At 43.3% G+C, this 21,160-nt stretch overlaps 1 protein-coding gene across 1 annotated transcript in view; it reads left to right on the top strand.

Moving 5' to 3' along the window:
- TMOD2 (tropomodulin 2) overlaps positions 1 to 21,160 on the top strand; it is a 150,130-nt gene that overhangs the window by 30,583 nt on the left and 98,387 nt on the right. Inside the window, exon 2 of the mRNA XM_040342684.1 lies at positions 18,124 to 18,286. Within this exon, the coding sequence (XP_040198618.1) occupies positions 18,161 to 18,286 (126 nt within the window). The 5' untranslated portion in view covers positions 18,124 to 18,160. The remainder of the gene's footprint in view (positions 1 to 18,123; positions 18,287 to 21,160) is intronic.

Raw genomic sequence — 21,160 nt, 5'->3', positions numbered from 1 at the left:
ACATTTTGAGCCCTGGAATGCACCTGCGTTGTACTGTTCCTGAATGCATGGTAGACATTACTTTACAACAAACAAGACAGTGTCCGTTTTTTGGACATTATAAGCATGTAGACATGAATGAGCTGTCCTAATGCAACACTTTTGGAAGGATATGGATGTCTGCACAAATTGGTCATAAAATGTGATCTGATCTTCATCTAAGTCACAACAATAGACAATCTTAAACTAATAACACACAAAGAATTAAATGTTACCATGTTTTTATTGAACACACCATGTAAACATTCACAGTGCAGGTGGAAAAAGTATATGAACCCCTAGACTAATGACATCTCCAAGAGCTAATTTGACTCCTGTTGGCTGACACCTCACTCCAATCAATGAGATGAGATTGGAGGTGTTGGTTACAGCTGCTCTGCCCTATAAAAAACACACACCAGTTCTGGGTTTGCTTTTCACATGAAGCATTGCCTGATGTGAATGATGTCTCGCACAAAAGAGCTCTCAGAAGACCTACTATTAAGAATTGTTGACTTTCATAAAGCTGGAAAGGGTTATAAAAGTATTTCCAAAAGCCTTGCTGTTCATCAGTCCATGGTAAGACAAATTGTCTATAAATAGAGAAAGTTCAGCACTGCTGCTACTCTCCCTAGGAGTGGCCGTCCTGTAAAGATGACTGCAAGAGCACAGCGCAGACTGCTCAATGAGGTGAAGAAGAATCCTAGAGTGTCAGCTAAAGACTTACAAAAGTCTCTGGCATATGCTAACATCCCTGTTAGCGAATCTTCGATACGTAAAACACTAAGCAAGAATCTATTTCACGGGAGGATACCACAGAGGAAGCCACTGCTGTCCAAAAAAACATTGCTGCACATTTACAGTTTGCACAAGAGCACCTGGATGTTCCACAGCAGTACTGGCAAAATATTCTGTGGACAGATGCAACCAAAGTTGAGTTGTTTGGAAGAAACACACAACACTATGTGTGGAGAAAAAGAGGCACAGCACACCAACACCAAAACCTCATCCCTACTGTGAAGTATGGTGGTGGGGGCATCATGGTTTGGGGCTGCTTTGCTGCATCAGGGCCTGGACGGATTGCTATCATCAAAGGAAAAATGAATTCCCAAGTTTATCAAGACATTATGCAGGAGAACTTAAAGGAACACTAAAGGCAAAACATATTTTTTTTAAAATAACAAACATGTTATACTTACCTCCACTGTGCAGCTCGTTTTGCACAGAGTGTCCCAGAATCCTGTCTTCTGGGGTCCCTCGGCAGCTGTCTCGGCTTCTCCTCGCAAAAGCTTTCCACCTTCATGCAGGCAATCTCGCATGGTGAAAATCTTTTGCGGGCGCGCTCCCGTGATACAGCGGCGGGCATAGCCGCCGACTGCATCACTCGGCCCCGCCCCCGGCTCGCCACGTCATCGGATGTGATTGACAGCAGCGCCAGCCAATGGCTGCGCTGCTATCAATCCGTCCAGCCTAGCCAATCAACGGCCAGGTTGGGATCCGAAGAGGATCACGAGGACGCACGCGGGACTTTCGAGGGGTAAGGTAAGTAAAACGGGGGTCCGGGGGGGGGGCGGTACCGTCGGATGTTTTTTCACCTTAATGTATAGGATGCATTAAGGTGGAAAAACATTTACCTTTACAACCCCTTTAAGGCCATCTGTCCACCAGCTGAAGCTCAACAGAAGATGAGTGTTGCAACAGGACTAGACCCAAAGCATAGAAGTAAATCAACAACAGAATGGCTTAAACAGAAGAAAATACACCTTCTGGAGTGCCCAGTCAGAGTCCTGACCTCAACCTGATTGAGATGCTGTGGCATGACCTCAAGAAAGCGGTTCACACCAGACATCCCAAGAGGCGATTAAGTTTGCATGTGTTGCGCTATATAAGTTTTCATTCATTCATTCATTCATTCTTTCAATATTGCTGAACTGAAACAGTTCTATAAAGAGGAATGGTCAAGAATTACTCCTGACCGTTGTGCACGTCTGATCTGCAACTACAGGAAACGTTTGGTTGAAGTTATTACTGCCAAAGGAGATTCAACCAGTTATTAAATCCAAGGGTTCACATACTTTTTCCACCTGCACTGTGAATGTTTACATGGTGTGTTCAATAAAAACATGGTAAATGTAATTCTTTGTGTGCTATTAGTTTAAGCAGACGGTGATTGTCTATTGTTGTGACTTAGATGAAGATCAGATCACATTTTATGACCAATTTGTGCAAAAATCCATATCATTCCAAAAGGGTTCAAAAACACGGACCTGAAAATCCAACTAGACGTCAATTGACGTCCGCCCCTTAGGGCGTTCCCCGCGCGCGCTCCAGAGCGTGCAGCGTCGAAACTCTGTGTTGGCCGTGTCCCTTGGACACAGCCAATTACAGTTCGCCACGAACGGCCAATCAGAGTGGCCGTTTGCGATGCGATCTGTGCGGCCAATGAGAGATGATCTCATATGTAAACATATGAGATCATCTCTCATTGCCGTTTTACACAGAGACAGCGTCCTGTCTCTGGAGAGGAGACCGATCTGTGTCCCTTGTACATAGAGACACAGATCGGTCACCTCCCCCAGTCACCCCCCCTCCACCTACAGTTAGAACACAATGCAGGGATACATTTAACCCCTTCCTCACCCCCTAGTGTTAACCCCTTCAATGCCAGTCACATTTATACTGTAATTAGTGCATTTTTATAGCACTGATCGGGGTATAAATGTGAATGGCGCCAAAAATGGGTCAAAAGTGTCCGATATGTCCGCCATAAAGTCGCAGTCCCAATAAAAATCGCAGATCGCCGCCATTTCTAGTAAAAAAAAAAATAATAAATAATAATAATTCTGTCCACTATTTTGTAGGCGCTATAACTTTTGCACAAACCAGTCGCTTATTGCGATTTTTTTTTTACCAAAAATATGTAGAAGAATACGTATCGGCCTAAACTGAGAAAAAAAATGTGTTTTTTTTTTTTAAATTGGGATATTTATTATAGCAACAAGTAAAAAATATTGTATTTTTTTCAAAATTGTCGCTCTTTTTTGTTTATAGCGCAAAAAATAAAAACCGCATAGGCGATCAAATACCACCAAAAGAAAGCTCTACTTGTGGGGAAAAAAGGACGTCAATTTTATTTGGGAGCCACGTCGCACGACCGCGCAATTGTTAGTTAAAGCGACGCAGTGCCGAAAGATGAAATTTCACCTGGGCAGGAGGGGGGTATATGTGCCCAGTAAGCAAGTGGTTAATTTCTTTTACCCCTTGGTTCATTTATTGTAATGACAGCTGACAAAAGTCATACTTATTCACAATGTCAATTACCATTAATGATCTCATTGGGAACTTCTTAGGAGATTACACGGTTCTTGCTCCCGGCTAGTACATGATCCTGGTCACATGTTACATGTATGCTACAAGCTGAAGATGAATCTTCATGTAACTACATGGAGTTCAGTGAGCTGGCAGGATTCTCACAATGTGCTGTTCAATTGCAGTCGGTCTTTTGGATTCAATTTTCCATATAGAGCACATCTGCCATACATGATGCTTTTTTTTTTTGCTCAATCAGTGGGTTGAATAAAAAAAATAAAAATGAACCCATTCCCCCATCTACACATATGACATAGATGGTGTAATCACTTCTGCTGAGCTATTGTATTTCTCCAGCGGGGAGACTTTCCTGCCGGCAGAAAAAAATGATCAGTGTAGCCGGTGATAACCAGTGGCAATGAGCATTTGGGAAGAAGCTGATAGGCTAGTTTAATTGACAGATCAACTTGCGTACAACCAGCCTGCCCATACATGGATCAAAATTCAGCCAGTCCCTGCTGAGCTGGACAAATTTCCATCCATGTATGGCCAGTTTTAGTGCTAGGAAAACGTAACCCCTTTCAGCCCCAGTATCCCTTATGTATGGCCTCAAAAAAGCTGGGCTTTAACACCCACAAAGTGCACATATGCATCGCTGGGTGGGCAATGTTTAGGTACTGGGAGCGTACTCTCTGCCAGCCCAAAGATTTCGCCAACGAAAATGGCTCTTGGCCCAGAGAAAACACTGGTAGCTGGTCATGTGAGAATTGAGACAGCCAATCACAATAGTCACATATTTGCCGATCCCTCCAACCCCCTGGGAACACCAGGGCAGACAGGAAGTGTTGATAATGATAAATGATAACAGATAAAGTGCCCAGAGACCTACACGGGTGACAAATGCCCGCCATTGGTATCATTTAAATCCAGACTCCAATCGGAGTGAAATAGTGTTCCTAGTAGGTTTGCCACTTTTTCGTCAAGCCAAACCTGAACATTTTAGAGGTGTACACTAATTTTTTTTTTTTTATATACTATAGGATTGTAACAGACCTGGCACACTTTTGGGCACTCCAAAGAGAATAGTAATGTGGCGCACATATAGCCCCCTCACCCTCCTGACAGGCCCTGTTCAAAGCCACTTTCCTGTGTGAAAGGTTTTAGGTGGACTGAAACCCAGACACATTATTCAAAACCCGGACTGTCGGGTGAATCCCGCACAGGTGGCAACCCTAGTTCCTAGTGTAAAGCTCGTACACACGATCGGATTTCCATCGAACAAATCCATGGAATTTTGTGCAAAGGGCGTTGCCCATGAACTTGTTCTGCATACAGACGGCAGAAAATTTTCAGCCAACATTCATGAAACTACGTGTTTTCCTGCTCTTTAGCGCCACCCTTTGGGCAACTTCTGCTAATGTTGTCTTATGGTTAGCATTGGTTCGGTGCAATTGTGGTTTTACTTTGGATTTTAGGGCCAGATCCACAGAGCAAGTACGCCGGCGTATATACTGATACGCCTTCGGATCTAAGATGCAATACTTCGGCGTCCGCTGGGTGGCGTTTTCCGCGTCGGTATGCAAATTAGCGATTTACGACGATCCACGAACGTACGCGCGGCTGTCGCATTTTCTAACGTCGGCTTTTTCCGGCGTATAGTTAAAGCTGGTATTTTTCGGCGTATACATAGTCTTGCCATGTTAAGTATGGCCATCGTTCCCGCGTCTAAATTTGAATTATTTTTATTTTTTGCGCAAGTCGTCCGTGAATAGGGATGGACGTAACTCACGTCTAAGTTAAAAAAAATTACGTCCTAGCGACGTCATTTAGCGCAATGCACGGCGGGAAATTTCGGGACGACGCATGCGCAGTTCATTCGGCGCGGGGACGCGCTTCATTTAAATGAAACCCGCCTCCAACCCGCCCAATTTCAAATCCGCCGCCAGAAATACACTACGCCGCCGTAACTTACGGCGCGAACTCGCTGAGGATTCGAATATACGCCAGGTAAGGTACGGCGGCGTAGTGTATCTCTGATACACTGCGCCAATCTAAATGTATGTGGATCTGGCCCTATGTCTTTAGACTTGTGTACACACGATCGGATAATCCGATGGAACACATTTGTTGTCGGAAAAAATTTGAGAGTATGGTATCCCACATTTGTTGTCGAAAATTACGACAACAATTGTCCGGTGGAGCGTACAAACGGTCGGATTATCAGACAAAAACCCTTCCATCACACAATTGTTGTCATAAAATCCGATCGTGTGTACGGGCCTTTAAGAAGGGTCCATTTCTATAACACAGTGACATGTTTTTCTGCACAGAATCCACACCATTCACTACGGGCCACAGTGAAAATGATTGGTTCTCATTCAAACCATAATAGTGCGGTGTAGTGCAAAAAAATAAAAAATGCAGATGTGTAATTTTTCCCCAACACACCGGAGCTCACCTGATGGCAACACCGGTCACCACACCCAGGGCCGCCATCAGGGGGGTACAGGCAGTACACCTGTAAGGGGCCCGGAGGTCCCCAGGGGCCCGGATGGCAACCCCCTTTAAAAAAAAAAAAAAAGCTCACCTGATGGCAGCACCGGTCACCACACCACAGGTCAGATGTAACAGAGAGACATGAATGAAACATCACTGACATCTCAATAAACTTTGAAACAAAAAAGGTAAGCAGTGCCTATGTGAGGCACCACTGCCCACCGACGGCAAAGAACGGACACCAGCCTGCACGCCACATGGATCATTTTAGCATGCAGCCATGTTGTGTGAATGGGTTCTAAAGTTCTAACGTCAGCCCCATTGTCGGGAAATGTGGAGTGTGTTATCCCCATCATACCATGAGTCAGTAAAGTACATAATGTCATCTCCCATGTGGATAAACAGCAGAGACGGCAGGTTTTTACATCAAAAGCAAGTTAGAAAAGCAGATAACATCCCTCATATGTAAAACTGCTGAAATGTGACAGTTCATAAATCACTTTCAGTTCTACGTTCTATTCAGTATAAGATAGTCTGATGTAATTACAGCATTAAACCACTATTAGCATATTCTCCATATAAATTCATTTATCAGTGATCAGACCTTCACTTATTATTCTTAAGCCACGTACACACAATCGGATTTTCCGTAGACAAAGCGTAGGACTCTTGTCCTAAGGGGCGTTGGCCGTGAACTTGTCTTGCATACAAACGGCAAAGAATTGTCGTCCAACAAGCACGAAACTACGTGTTTTTTCAGCTCTTTAGCACCACCCTTTGGGCAACTTCTGCTAATGTTGTGCTATGGTTAGCATTGTTTCTGAGCATGTGTACACACGATCGGATAATCCGGCGGCACACATTTGTTGTCGTAATATTTGAAAGCATGCTATCCGTTTGTTGTCGGAAAATCCGACAACAGTTGTCCAATGGAGCATACAGACGGTTGGATTTTCCGACAAAACCCTGCTATCACACATTTGTTGTCGGAAATTTTGAAAGCATGCCATCTGTTTGTTGTCGGAAAATCCGACAACAATTGTCCAATGGAGCATACAGACCCTGCCATCACACATTTGTTGTCAGAAAATCCGATCGTGTGTACCAGGCTTTATGGTGTTTTCAATCCATCAAAAAAATTTCCACTCATTTGAATAATGGAAAAAATTCCTAAATATGATAATTTATTATCTTAATAAAGCAACGTGACTGATCCTTCAGGTCTTATTTACACTTGTGGTTGGAGAGCAGTAAAAAAGCATGGTTGAGCTGTGTTTTTCTGCCACAAAACTTCTCCCCCATCAAGCGGTAGTAAACCACATGTTTTTTTTTTTTTTTAACCCTGTAAGACAATAGCATAACATGCTAGTACACATTGTATACTAACACATTAGGAAATGCAGTACTTGCCTTAGAATGAAGCCCTCCAGCAGCGTGCTGTGACCGCTGAGGGCACTTCCATCTTCACCCAGTCTTCCGCCTCGGGTTCGTGACTCGTGGGAGTCACTGACTGCAGCACGGAGCTCTGAATGGACGGCTCACCTGTAGGCACAAGACTAAAAAAAAGGGTTTTCTTCCACTTTAAGCTGTAAATGAAGCAGAGGGGGGTCAATCAAGCAGATCAACAATGATCCCTGCTGTTGTGTTCGGTGGGCAGTACCTGAATGAGGGGGCCGTAGAAATGTCCCGCACATGCATATGTGCTTTAAGGGGTTAAAACAGGTGTTGAGGAGGAGATTTAACGCATATTCCCGGCCTGTTAAATGCCATCTGAATAGCGGTCCAAACACAGATCGCAGGGCAATGTATGTGTAAACGAGGCCTTAACCACTTAAAGGGGTTGTAAAGGAACATTTTTTTTTTCATAATAAGCATCCTTTACCTGCAGACATTCCGCTTTTCACTTCCTCATTGTTCGTTTTTGCTCAGAAGTTGCTCTATTTCTTCTCTGTTCTGTTCACTTCCTGCTTGTCTGATTTTACTGACCACCGTGACGGGAGGGTTTACTGCGGTGGTCAGTAACGTGCTCACCCCCTCCTGGGAACTACATCTGTGCGGCAGGACGTGCTCTACGTGTTAGAGACTTCAAGGAGGTGTGAATTACTGGGTGTGCCGCAATGCATACTGGGAAATGTAGTTCTTACATGAACAAACGATGCAAACCAGGAAGTGAATGAGAGAACAGAAACTAGAATGCCGGAGGTGATATAGATGAAGGAATTGAATAGGTATTTACTCGTTTTTAACAGAATCATTACACTATTCTGTCTGTCTACCTTGCTGACATTCATTTTAGGCAAAAAAAATGTTTCCTTTAGTGACCCTTTAAGCCCCGGACCAAAATGCAGCTAAAGGACCAGGCCCCTTTTTGCAAATCGGCACTGCGTCGCTTTAACTGACAATTGCGCGGTCGTGCGACTTGGCTCCCAAACAAATAGAGCTTTCTTTTGGTGGTATTTGATCACCTCTGCGGTTTTTATTTTTTGCGCTATAAACAAAAATAGAGTTACAATTTTGAAAAAAAAACAATATTTTTTTACTTTTTGCTATAATAAATATCCCCCAAAAATATATAAAACATTTTTTTTCCTTAGTTTAGGCCGATACGTATTCTTCTACCTATTTTTGGTAAAAAAAATCGCAATAAGCATTTATCGGTTGGTTTGCGCAAAATTTATAGTGTTTACAAAATAGGGGATAGTTTTATTGCATTTTTATTATTTTTTTTTTTTTTTCCTACTAATGGCGGCGATCAGCGATTTTTTTCGTGACTGCGACATTATGGCGGACACTTCGGACAATTTTGACACATTTTTGTGACCATTGTCATTTTCACAGCAAAAAATGCATTTAAAATGCATTGTTTACTGTGGAAATGACAGTTGCAGTTTGGGAGTTAACCACAGGGGGCGCTGTAGGAGTTATGTGTGATCTGAAGTGTGTTTACAACTGTAGGGGGGTGTCGCTGTAGGTGTGATGTCATCGATTGTGTCCCCCTGTAAAAGGGATCACACGATCGATGCTGCCGCCACAGTGAAGAACGGGGAAGCTGCGTTTACATACAGCTCTCCCCGTTCTTCAGCTCCGGGGACCGATCGCGGGACTCCAGCGGCGATCGGGTCGCGGGCGCACGCCACAGGCGCGCGCCCGCGACCCCACGGCTGGGCTTAAAGAGCAACGTACATATACGTTGATGTGCCCAGCCGTGCCATTCTGCCGATGTATATCGTCATGCAGCGGTCCTTAAGTGGTTAAAGCTGAACTCCAGGCATGATCTTTGTTTAGTTGGGCACTCTATAAGTAAATATATCTCATACCTGAGGAGCCGACGGAGAGGCTTACAATCACTATAGTAGCCGGACAATCTTCTGGATGCTGTTGAGGTTTTTATGCAAACAGCTTCTCCTCTGCACACTGACCACTGGGTGTCGCTCACTCAGCACTGCCACGTTTAACAGAATGCCTTGTTTTTTCAATGAATCAAAGCTGTTCTTTGATTGGGTGAATCTATCAGCTGAACAGTGACTGCATCCTAGGTGCTGCGGCTGTCTACATACAATAGCCAGCAAGGGAACATTTCTTCATCCATACTGTTTAGAGCCCTTTCACACTGATTTGCTTTTCAAGCGCTTTGGTGCTAAAAAAAAAAGCGCCTGAAAACCTATTTCCATTAAAATCAATGAATACTTTCACACGGGGCTGTGCGCTGGCGGGGAGGTGAAAAAACTCCTTCAAGCAGCATGTTTGGAGCGCCAAAAAAAGCACCTCAAAAGCACCCCTCTCCATTGAAATGAATGGAAAGCATTCCAAAAGCGTCTTAAAATGGTACTTGAAGGGGTTTTTGAGTCACGTGACCTTCAAAAAAGGCACATCGCTAACGCTTTAAAAAGCAATTGAAAAGCGCCCAACGTTTTATAGGCAGTTTTCAAGCGCCTCTGTGTGAAAGGGCTCTTAGCATGGATGGGAGAATCTGGAGATGTCTGTCATTCATCCTCATGAGCTCAACAAGAGAAATAGTAATATTTTTAACTAACCTTAAAGCGGAGTTCCGGCCACAATTTCACTTTTTAAATATAAATACCCCTGTAATACACAAGCTTAATGTATTCTAGTAAAGTTAGTCTGTAAACTAAGGTCCGTTTTGTTAGGTTGTTACAGCATTTAGACACTTTATAAAATAGAAATTGACTGGGGCCATCTTAAGTGTGGGCATCATGAAGCCAGACTGTATGACTTCCTGGATTTCAGCCTTGCAGATCTCACACATGCTCAGTGCTGCACAAGCAATGTAATAGTTTTCAGATCAGGTTTCAGCACTTGTACTGTCCAAGTCACATGATTCTTCGAGACTGGGGAGTGCACAGACTCCTGGAAAGTTACACCCACTACATTCCCAGGAGTCTGTGCGGTGAAACTTAAGCACCTAGGTGCAGGAAGAGGGAAGATTAACTATTCTGCCTAGCAACAACACTTTGAAGGCATCTAAAAAAACATTTTTTTTCTTAAAGGACTAATGACATTTTTTTAAAACTACTGATGTAATGTTATATTTATGGGTGGAACTCCACTTTAAGTCCTTTAAACACAAATGAAAAGTACCGCTTTCGAATCGATCATGCGATAATCTGATCGCTAGTACACAGCTTTTGAGAGTCGATCACGAAAGTTCATGGGATATTATGAAATGGGACAAACACAACAATTTCTCTCATATGATACCAGAACGTAAAATTTTCATTCAATCAGTACAGTCTTTGTCCGAAAATACAATACACGATGTGACATCACTTCCGAATTTTTTTCTGTAGTGCGAGAATTTTCGCAACTTTAGTAACCTCTTGATTTTCGATATGGAGACTAGCTTGCTAAAAAAAGAAACGGACGGCCATTCGTCTGATAATCTCATCATGTGTACAAGGCTTTAGACCGCTTTTACACGGGCGGTCCAATCAGATCAGTTTTTGAGGTGAGTGGAAGCTGCATTTATGCCCCGTACACACGATCGGAAATTCCGACAGCAAAAGTCCGATGTGAGCTTTTGAATGGAAATTCCGACCGTGTGTATGCTCCATCGGAATTTTGCTGTCGGAATTTCTGCCAACAAAAGATGGAGAGCAGGTTCTCAAATCTTCAGACAGAAAAAATTCCTATCGGGAAATCCAATTGTCTGTAGCAATTCCGACGCGCAAAATTCTGAGGCATGCTCGGAAGCAATTCAACGCATGCTCGGAAACAATTCGATGCATGCTCGGAAGCATTGAACTTCATTTTCTCGGCTCGTCGTAGTGTTGTACGTTACTGCTTTCTTGATGGACGAAAGTTCAGAGAACTTTTGTGTGACCGTGTGTATGCAAGCCAAGCTTGAGCGGAATTTCGTCGAAAAAAACATCCAAGGTTTTTCCGACGGAAAATCTGACCGTGTGTATGGGGCATCAGTCTATGTGCAAGCAGATTACTTCCAAGTCTGACTAGGTCAGAAAAAAAAACGCAAAAGGTCTGCATCCTTGTCCTTTTTCAGATGTAATTTTTTTTTAGATAGGTACCCAGCTCCCACATCCGCTCTCGCCGCCTGGGCGACCCCTTCTCTCCCTGCAATCTTCCAGGACACGTCACAGGTCCCAAAAGATTGCCCAGTCACTGTGAAGGCGCAGTGTGACTCGCGCATTGCGCAGTGCGACTCGCGCATGCGCAGTGCGCACCCAGCTGTGACGCGGCAAGCTGTCACAGCTGGGTGCCCACACTTGCAAAGGTAGAGGAGTGGGAGAGGACCGAGACTTTGTGTGGCTGCATCACTGGACCGTGGGACAGATGAGTGTCTGTTTATTAAAAGTCAGCGGCTACACTTTTTGTAGCTGCTAACTTTTAATAAATTAAAAAATGAGTGGAACCCCGCTTTAAAGTGGAAGTAAACCCTTCAATTTCATAGTTACAAAAACAGTTAACATTCCTGGCATGCCGGAAATGCTAGCTGTCACATTTGTTTGTGCTCTCAACCAAACTGCCAAACCATCCAATGGCTGGTTTCATAACAGGTCACATGTACAGCATCATGGCAGTTGCAGATTAAACAGATGTCAAGATGGCCGCTTCCTTGGCTGAAAACGATAGGAGGGTTTACTTCCACTTTAAGTTCTTGGAGGAGAAAAGTGAAGGGATATCACAAAAGTGACAGCTCTCCTAATGGATTCCTTGCTGATCTGAATGGACACGAGCAGTGTTACTGGGCCCTTGGAATTCTTATAAAAAAAAACACTTTATAAGCAGATTTTATCTTCAGTCACAACTCAAATGTCATATCGTTCATATGAAAAAACAGACTGGTACACACTACTATTGTGTTCTGACAGGGGATGACCCCCCGCCAGAACACTCCGGTCAACACTCTCAGTCATTGGCTGAGAGCACAATCGAGAACCGGTCATCAGTCGTTTTTTGGTCATGGCCCTTCGGCAGAAAGTCCGGCTTCTGTCGGAAAGGGCTGGTGTACATACGGCCGAATGTCAGACAGTTTCTATTGAAATCGCCCGACGTTCAGCCCGTGTGTACGGGGCATCAACCACTCTACCCTTAAAATTGTGTGTGTGTGTGTGTGTGTAGAATTTTGTAGACAATTGTGCAAATCTGATGGCTTTACTACATGTAATACTTCTGAAGTATTATGAAACAGCATGTTGTAACTAAATTCTATCAGCGAAACAGAACAGTCTTTTAACGTTCTCAACCTTTTGTGTGGTTTGCGGTGTATTTCTTGGTCAGTTTGGAGACATTGGACAATCTCGTACTGTGATTCTTTGGGTGCTTCAAGGACAAGCCATTGTAATTCTGCCAGACAGTCCAGGAGAGCTGAGCTGCCTCTTTGAAAAGGAAAGTTCACCATGGAAACCATCGGTGGGGATGGACAATTGGTCCCCTTTTCCTAAATCCGGCCTGTACTTGGATGCTGATTTCATGACTTGAATGTCAAATCTATTTTAATTATTTCTTGATCTTTAGCTCTTTCTATAATTTACAGAATGTGTTTACACAATTAGGAAATGTTTTTACCTGAAGATTGTACAATTCTAATCAGAAACTTGTGCAGTTTTGAGGAGTTTTTAATTGTTCTTAAATAGCCCAATTTCAAACTGAGCTCCAGGCTGGAATAAATACCCTTGCAGTAAGTTCCCCACGGCGCTGCAAGAGTTAAATACTCGTTATGTCTAGGGGCTGCAGAATAAGAAATACTGTATATACTCGAGTATAAGCCGACCCGAATATAAGCTGAGGACCTAATTTTTGTTCCACAAAAAACTGGGAAAACGTATTGACTCGAGTATAAGCCTAGGGTGTCCATGTGCATGCCTCACTGTGTCCATGTGCATGCCTCACTGTGTCCATGCCTCACTGTGCCCAAGCCTCACTGTGCCCATGCCTCACTGTGTCCATGCCTCACTGTGGCCATTTCTCACTATGCCCATGCCTCACTGTGTCCATGACTAGACTGAAGTTTAACATTGGAGTCTATGGAAGGAGTGTCCGGGTTTGAAAAATCGGTGCTCCCCAACCGTCGGTCCCCCAGACAACAAACGTGGCACACTTGTAGAGAAGAAATGGGGCTACATGTGTGCCAAGTTTGGGGTTTACAAAGTACATTGACATCACCCCTTCGATCATTTGATGGAACAGTGATTGATGGACCCGTGCACTATTCCATGGGAGGAGGAACCATGCTCCTCCATAGCCACAGGGCCATGCCACCCATGAGGCCAATTGACGTGTACTCACTATACTATACTCGCTATACTATAATATACTATACTCCTTTGTACTCACTATACTATACTCACTATACTATACTCCTGTGTACTCACAGTCCGGTCTGGTCAGCAGTGGAACGAAGGGACCACTTTATCAGAAAAGTTGAAGCTCAGTAAATGTCTATTTATTATAAATATCTATTTTATAACATTGTGGATTTTTGTCTCGCTGGGGAAGATTTAGTGAAAAGTGTTGTGTAGTATATACGGCTTCTATAAATAGGTCTTAGTCTTTGAATTAGCGGATTGATAGTACAATGATAGTCACAATTGTTTATGAATTCTTCATTTTCAAGGCCTGTAATAGGCTTACAGCTCTTAATCATGGTAGTATCCCTTAGTTAATCTCCAGTTGTTTTAAGCACACTGAGCTAAATATAGTTAGCTTTGTCCTAGAATACATCACTTTCTGTCGTTTCATCTAAATATAAACTTCACTTTCCCATCCCCAACATTTTATTAAAGCTCAATTCCTGTCCAAACTCCTAAAGTGGAACTCCAGATAAAAATTCGAAATCAAAAGCCCAGAAGAATAAAAAATAAAAAAAAGTTGTTTTTGCTGCAATACTCACCTTTAATTCCGTAGCGACTCCCTGCGGCAATTCCTTTCCGCCGTAAGATTTCACGTCATTCAAACCAATTCTACTAAGCAGGGTTGCCATATAATTCTGTCCCCACCTCCCAGCAGCAATCCTTCCTTTCTTTCTTTCTTCTGCTTCACTTGGCCATTGGAAGAGAAGAGAAAAAGACCTTTGTAAGCTCCAAGGCACTTTGACGTTTTTCACAGAATTAATGACACTCTCCCCTTTCCCACATAACATCACTGATAGCTGGCCATTAGTAGCGCTCATGCACTCAGCACTGCATGGTGAGAGAAGGAGGAGTGAGACTCTTGCTTTCCATACCTGGGAGTATTGAATGGAGCAGAGGGAGAGCAAGAACAATAAATAGAAGTAACTGGAGACCTTGTTTACATGGGCAAAGCACATATTCACTTCAAATTGCATATAAACCTTAAAGGGGTTGTAAAGGTTCATTTTTTTATTTTCTAAATAGGTTCCTTTAAGCTAGTGCATTGTTGGTTCACTTACCTTTTCCTTCGCTTTCCCTTTTAATTGTTTTTTTCTTTGTCTGAATTTCTCACTTCCTGTTCCTCCTCGGTAAGCTTGCCCCCATCATCCGAGCCGTTCTGGCTGGGGGTTAGTCAGCGTGCTCGCCCCCTCCCTTCCGTAGTCCCAAGGGAGGGGGCGAGCACACTGACTAACCCCCAGCCAGAACAGCTTGGATGATGGGGGCAAGCTTACTGAGGAGAAACAGGAAGTGAGAAATTCAGACAAGGAAAAAACAATTAGAAGGGAAAGCGAAGGAAAAGGTAAGTGAACCAACAATGCACTAGCTTAAAGAAACCTTTTTAGAAAATAAAAAACAAACCTTTACAACCCCTTTAATAATAGACTGTTCTTATTTGTCCCCATTTTGCTTTGTTATTTATTAAAGGTATTTATAGTACTGACAATTTATGCAGCGACTAATAAATTAGTCTCTGCCCCCCAGGAGCTTACAATGTAATGTCCCATTTCACATGCATACATACACTGACTAAGGCCCCTTTCACATTGGGGCGGGAGGCGCGGTGGCGGTATAGCGGTGCTATACCGTCGTAATTGCCGCGGGATTCGACCGCTAGCGGTGCGGTATTAACCCCCGCTAGCGGTCGATAAAGGGTTAATACCGCCCGCAATGCGCCTCTGCAGAGGCGCATTGCGGGCGGTATTGCCGCAGTTCCCATTGTTTTAAATAGGAAGGAGCGGTATACACGCCGCTCCTCTCACCGCTCCAAAGATGCTGCTGACAGGAGATTTTTTTTGTCTCCCGCCAGCGCATCGCCTCAGTGTGAAAGCCCTCGGGCTTTCACATTGAGTAGGCAGTGCAGGAGTTTTTCAGGCGGTATAGCAGCGCTATTTTTAGCGCTGTACGGCCTGAAAAACTCCTCAGTGTGAAAGGGGCCTAAGGACCAATTTATTTATTTATTACAGGTGGTCATATAGCACCATGAGTTTATGAAGTGCATTACATATACACTCACTGGCCACTTTATTAGGCATGTTGCTAGTACTGGGTTGGACTCCCTTTTGTCTTCAGAACTGCCTTAAAGCGGGGGTTCACCCTTAGAGGGCACTTTTCCCCCTTAGATTCCTGCTCGTTTTTACTAGGGGAATCGGCTATTTATTTTAAAATATGTGCAGTACTTACCCGTTTACGAGATGCATCCTCTCCCTCGCTTCCGGGTATGGGCTTCGGGAATGGGCGTTCCTTCTTGATTGACAGTCTTCCGAGAGGCTTCCGACGGTCGCATCCATCGCGTCACGATTTTCCGAAAGAAGCCGAACGTCGGTGCGCAGGCGCAGTATAGAGCCGCACCGACGTTCGGCTTCTTTCGGCTACGAGTGACGCGACGGATGCGACCGTCGGAAGCCTCTCGGAAGGCTGTCACTCAAGAAGGAACGCCCGCTCCCGAAGACCCATACCCGGAAGCGACGGAAGAAGATGCAGCTCGAAAACGGGTAAGTACTGCTCATATTTTAATACAAATAGCCGATTCCCCTAGACCGAACGAGCAGAAAGCTAAGGGGATAAAAAATTTTTTTTTACAAATGGGTGAACTCCCGCTTTAATTATTCACGGCATAGATTCAACAAGGTGTTGGAAACATTCCTTAGAGATTTTAATCCATATTGACATGATAGCATCACGCAGTTGCTGCAGATTTGTCCATGATGCAAACCTCTCGTTGCACCACATCCCAAAGGTGCTCTATTGGATTAAGATCTGGTGACTGTGGAGGCCATTGGAGTACAGGGAGCTTATTGTCATGTTCAAGAAACCAGTGGTGAGATGATTTGAGCGTTGTGACATGGTGCATTATTGCGTTCAGAGATGGTATTCTGCATACCTTGGTTGTAGAGAGTGGTTATTTGAGTTACTATTGTCTTTCTATCATCTCGAACCAGTCTGGCCCTTCTCCTCTGACCTCTGGCATCAACATGGCATTTTCTTCCACACAACTGCCACTCACTGGATATTTTCTCTTTTTCGAACCATTCTCTGTAAACCCTAGAGATGGTTGTGCGTAAAAATCCCAGTAGATCAGCAGTTTTTGAAATACTCAGACCAGACTTGTGCTGAGAGATTTAGGCAGGAATATGTTATCCTATCAGTATGTCTTTGAAGTGTGGGAGGAAACCTATGCAAGCACAGGGGGAACATGCAAACTCCAGGCAGGTAATGTCCTGGTTGAGTTTAAACCAGGATCTCCAGTGCTGCATAGCAGGCGTGCTACGGACGTAGACTTCATGTACAATTTTTTTTAATAGTCTGCACAATGCACATCCACCTTTTGTCAGGCGAAAAAACGGAATCGGCTGTCGAAAGCACCATACTTATGATCGGAAAATCAGCAGATCGTTCGTCAGACAACGTTTTTGTATTGTAAGGGCTAAAAAAATAGCGCCTGTAAAGCACCTATTATAACATTATTCTCTATGGAGATGGTTCACATCTCCACGCGGAACTCTGAACGCCTGAAGCTCAAACACGTCCCGGACCCTTTTTTGTCGCGCGTATCGGGCGGTTTCGGCGTATTTGAGCGTTTCCATTACCCATAGAAAGTAATGGAAAAGCTCGATTCAAGCGACTTGCGCGACAACGAGCGTTTGCTATGGGCGTTTTGTCGCTTTATTCAATAGAACTTTTCACCCAGGCAGAAGATTAAAAAATCTACCAACATAGCAACAAGTGATTTAAAGATGATAATTTTTCCTATTGGCTAAAATAAAAAACGTCGAAGTACAAAAACGTCGGACGACGCTGTATGCAAACGCGCAAATAAGCATGAATACGCGCGACAAAACTCCGGAAAAAAACGCCCGAAAAAACGACCGACGCTCAGATGTGAATGCAGCTAGTCTTGGCAGACTTGGGTCAGGCCGGTAAGTTCTATGCATGCTGAACTCCTCACCACAGGGAAAACTGGAACTGTAATGTATGTATGTAATCTCCATTCCTATTCTCAATTTCTAATTTAAATTGCATTGAATGAAATGTGCTGCAGATGGTCTCATTGCCAAATGATTAAATCACTCAGCTGCACGAGATTAAAATCTCACAAATAGTTTCGCTCTGCTGTTGAATGTCATCACAGAGTAAATTCTTCACTAGATTGAGTCGTCAGTGATGTGCAAGATAGATGATTATCTTTCACCTCCTGCGATTCTTATTAGAGCATCAAAAACATTCCCAGTAATAATGATCACCATTTCAGACGGCCTTTCTGTTTTTTTTGGTCCAGTAAATCGGGAGGTAGGCAAAGTCTGCATGCAGAGCGAATTCTGGAGGTTTGTTTCTTTAGCCTTTCTACGAAAGAATTTTGTTCTATGTGTAAATATATGATAAATGTTATCCTAGTTCACTGACATCTCTTTTTATTTTCTATATTGTATTCTAGAAGGAGAAGGTGCCAGACCATCTTGGAGCTGTAAGCCATGTCTCTGCCATTCCGAAAAGACTTTGAAAAGTACAAGAATATAAATGAGGATGAAATTCTTAGCAAACTATCAGAGGAGGAATTGAAACAGCTGGAGAATGTCCTGGAGGAACTTGATCCCGAGGTAAGCGCAATGAGCGGGGTAACTTCTGGTGGATAGCAGACATCAAGCTGTACGATGGGATATCTGGAAGACAGAACGTGAATAGAATATGGGAGGAAAAAGGCTGTGTCTTGTTTTAAAGAGCAATTTCAGGTAACAAGTGAAAGCATTCTGCAAGTTTAAAGCTGAACTCCAGGTATGACCATTGTTGTATAGTTACAATTGGTACCTTGCATACCTGAGGGACCGCTGTGGATGCTGGCAATCACTGTCATAGTTAGAGCTACTACAGTGATAGTCATTATCTCCTGGGGTCTGTGCTGAGTGGCTTCCCCACTGCAAACTGACTACAGGGGGTCACTGGGATTTTTTTCTTATCCTACTCTATCCAAATCCATAAAAATAAAATAAAATTGGCTTAATCTTTTCAGATGTTCTAATATGAAATAGAGACAGGTAGTCACCCCTCAAGGTAGAAAATGATGAACCTTTTCACTGGATCTGAAGCCCCAGGTGCTGGCAATGCATATACAGTGCCTTGCGAAAGTATTCGCCCCCCTTGAACTTTGCGACCTTTTGCCACATTTCAGGCTTCAAACATAAAAATATAAAACTGTAATTTTTTTTGAGGAATCAACAAGCGATCCACCGACCAAAATCTGGTCAGGGTACCAAAAACCAAATACAAGTCCAAAGGAGAAAGAAGGTTTGCTTTTCAGGGTCCTAGACTATGGAACGCTTTACCAACCAGCATTCGGTTGGAGGAAAACCACCTGACTTTCAGAAGACAGATCAAAACTCTGCTCTTTTGATGTCATGAGACACGAACAACTAGCGCCCAGAAGCGATTCAGTTCGCATGCGCCGCGCTTTATAAGTTTTTCGTTCATTCATTCATTCACAATCATGAAGTGGAACGAAATTTATTGGATATTTCAAACTTTTTTAACAAATAAAAAACTGAAAAATTGGGCGTGCAAAATTATTCAGCCCCTTTACTTTCAGTGCAGCAAACTCTCTCCAGAAGTTCAGTGACGATCTCTGAATGATCCAATGTTGACCTAAATGACTAATGATGATAAATAGATTCCACCTGTGTGTAATCAAGTCTCCGTATAAATGCACCTGCACTGTGATAGTCTCAGAGGTCCGTTTAAAGCGCAGAGAGCATCATGAAGAACAAGGAAAGTTTAAAGCTGGATTTGGATACAAAAAGATTTCCCAAGCTTTAAACATCCCAAGGAGCACTGTGCAAGCGATAATATTGAAATGGGAGTATCAGACCACTGCAAATCTACGAAGACCTGGCCGTCCCTCTAAACTTTCAGCTCATACAAGGAGAAGACTGATCAGAGATGCAGCCAAGAGGCCCATGATCACTCTGGATGAACTGCAGAGATCTACAGCTGAGGTGGGAGACTCTGTCCATAGGACAACAATCAGTCGTATACTGCACAAATCTGGCCTTTATGGAAGAGTGGCAAGAAGAAAGCCATTTCTTAAAGATATCCATAAAAAGTGTCGTTTAAAGTTTGCCACAAGCCACCTGGGAGACACACCAAACATGTGGAAGAAGGGGCTCTGGTCAGATGAAACCAAAATCAAACTTTTTGGCAACAATGCAAAACGTTATGTTTGGCGTAAAAGCAACACAGCTCATCACCCTGAACACACCATCCCCATTGTCAAACATGGTGGTGGCAGCATCATGGTTTGGGCCTGCTTTTCTTCAGCAGGGACAGGGAAGATGGTTAAAATTGATGGAAAGATGGATGGAGCCAAATACAGGACCATTCTGGAAGAAAACCTGATGGAGTCTGCAAAAGACCTGAGACTGGGACAGAGATTTGTCTTCCAACAAGACAATGATTCAAAACATAAAGCAAAACCTACAATGGAATGGTTCACAAATGAACATATCCAGGTGTTAGAATGGCCAAGTCAAAGTCCAGACCTGAATCCAATCGAGAATCTGTGGAAAGAACTGAAAACTGCTGTTCACAAACGCTCTCCATCCAACCTCACTGAGCTCGAGCTGTTTTGCAAGGAGGAATGGGCAAAAATTTCAGTCTCTCGATGTGCAAAACTGATAGAGACATACCCCAAGCGACTTACAGCTGTAATCGCAGCAAAAGGTGGCGCTACAAAGTATTAACTTAAGGGGGCTGAATAATTTTGCACGCCCAATTTTTCATTTTTTTATTTGTTAAAAAAGTTTGAAATATCCAATAAATTTCGTTCCACTTCATGATTGTGTCCCACTTGTTGTCGATTTCTTAAAAAAAAATTACAGTTTTATATCTTTATGTTTAAAGCCTGAAATGTGGCAAAAGGTCGCAAAGTTCAAGGGGGCCGAATACTTTCGCAAGGCACTGTAGCAGTGCAAGATAAAGAGGAATGTCTGGACAGCCACACTCCAAAAATGTTGCTTTTTATTAATAAAACAGGATCACAAAGTACATGCCACAGCAAACAGGACACCAGCTGATGCGTTTCACACTATTACTTAGTGCTTAGTCAAATTATGACTAAGTAATAGTGTGAAATGCGTCAGCTGGTGTCCTGTTTGCTGTGGTATGTACTTTGATCCTGTTTTATTAATAAAAAGCAACATTTTCGGAGTGTGGCTGTCCAGACATTCCTCTTCATCTTGCAGTTCTAATATGAAATACCGAATACAGGTCATCTTTTATATGATGAACATTTGTTGGTAATGGGAAGTAGCAGAGCTCGTCGATGTTTCCTGTCAGCGGTACTGGAAGATTCTTGCACACATTCAGATTTACACCCGTAGGACTAATGCACCACATACCTCTGTCCTGTCCTCCTTAGCATCTCCCTTAACCCCCTTTTTTTCTTATGGAGTGTTACATTATTTTTGTCTGTGTCTGCTTTT

The sequence above is a fragment of the Rana temporaria genome, chromosome 3, assembly GCF_905171775.1.
Source record: "Rana temporaria chromosome 3, aRanTem1.1, whole genome shotgun sequence".
Lineage (NCBI taxonomy): Eukaryota > Metazoa > Chordata > Amphibia > Anura > Ranidae > Rana > Rana temporaria.
This window is presented reverse-complemented; position numbering and strand designations above follow the sequence as displayed.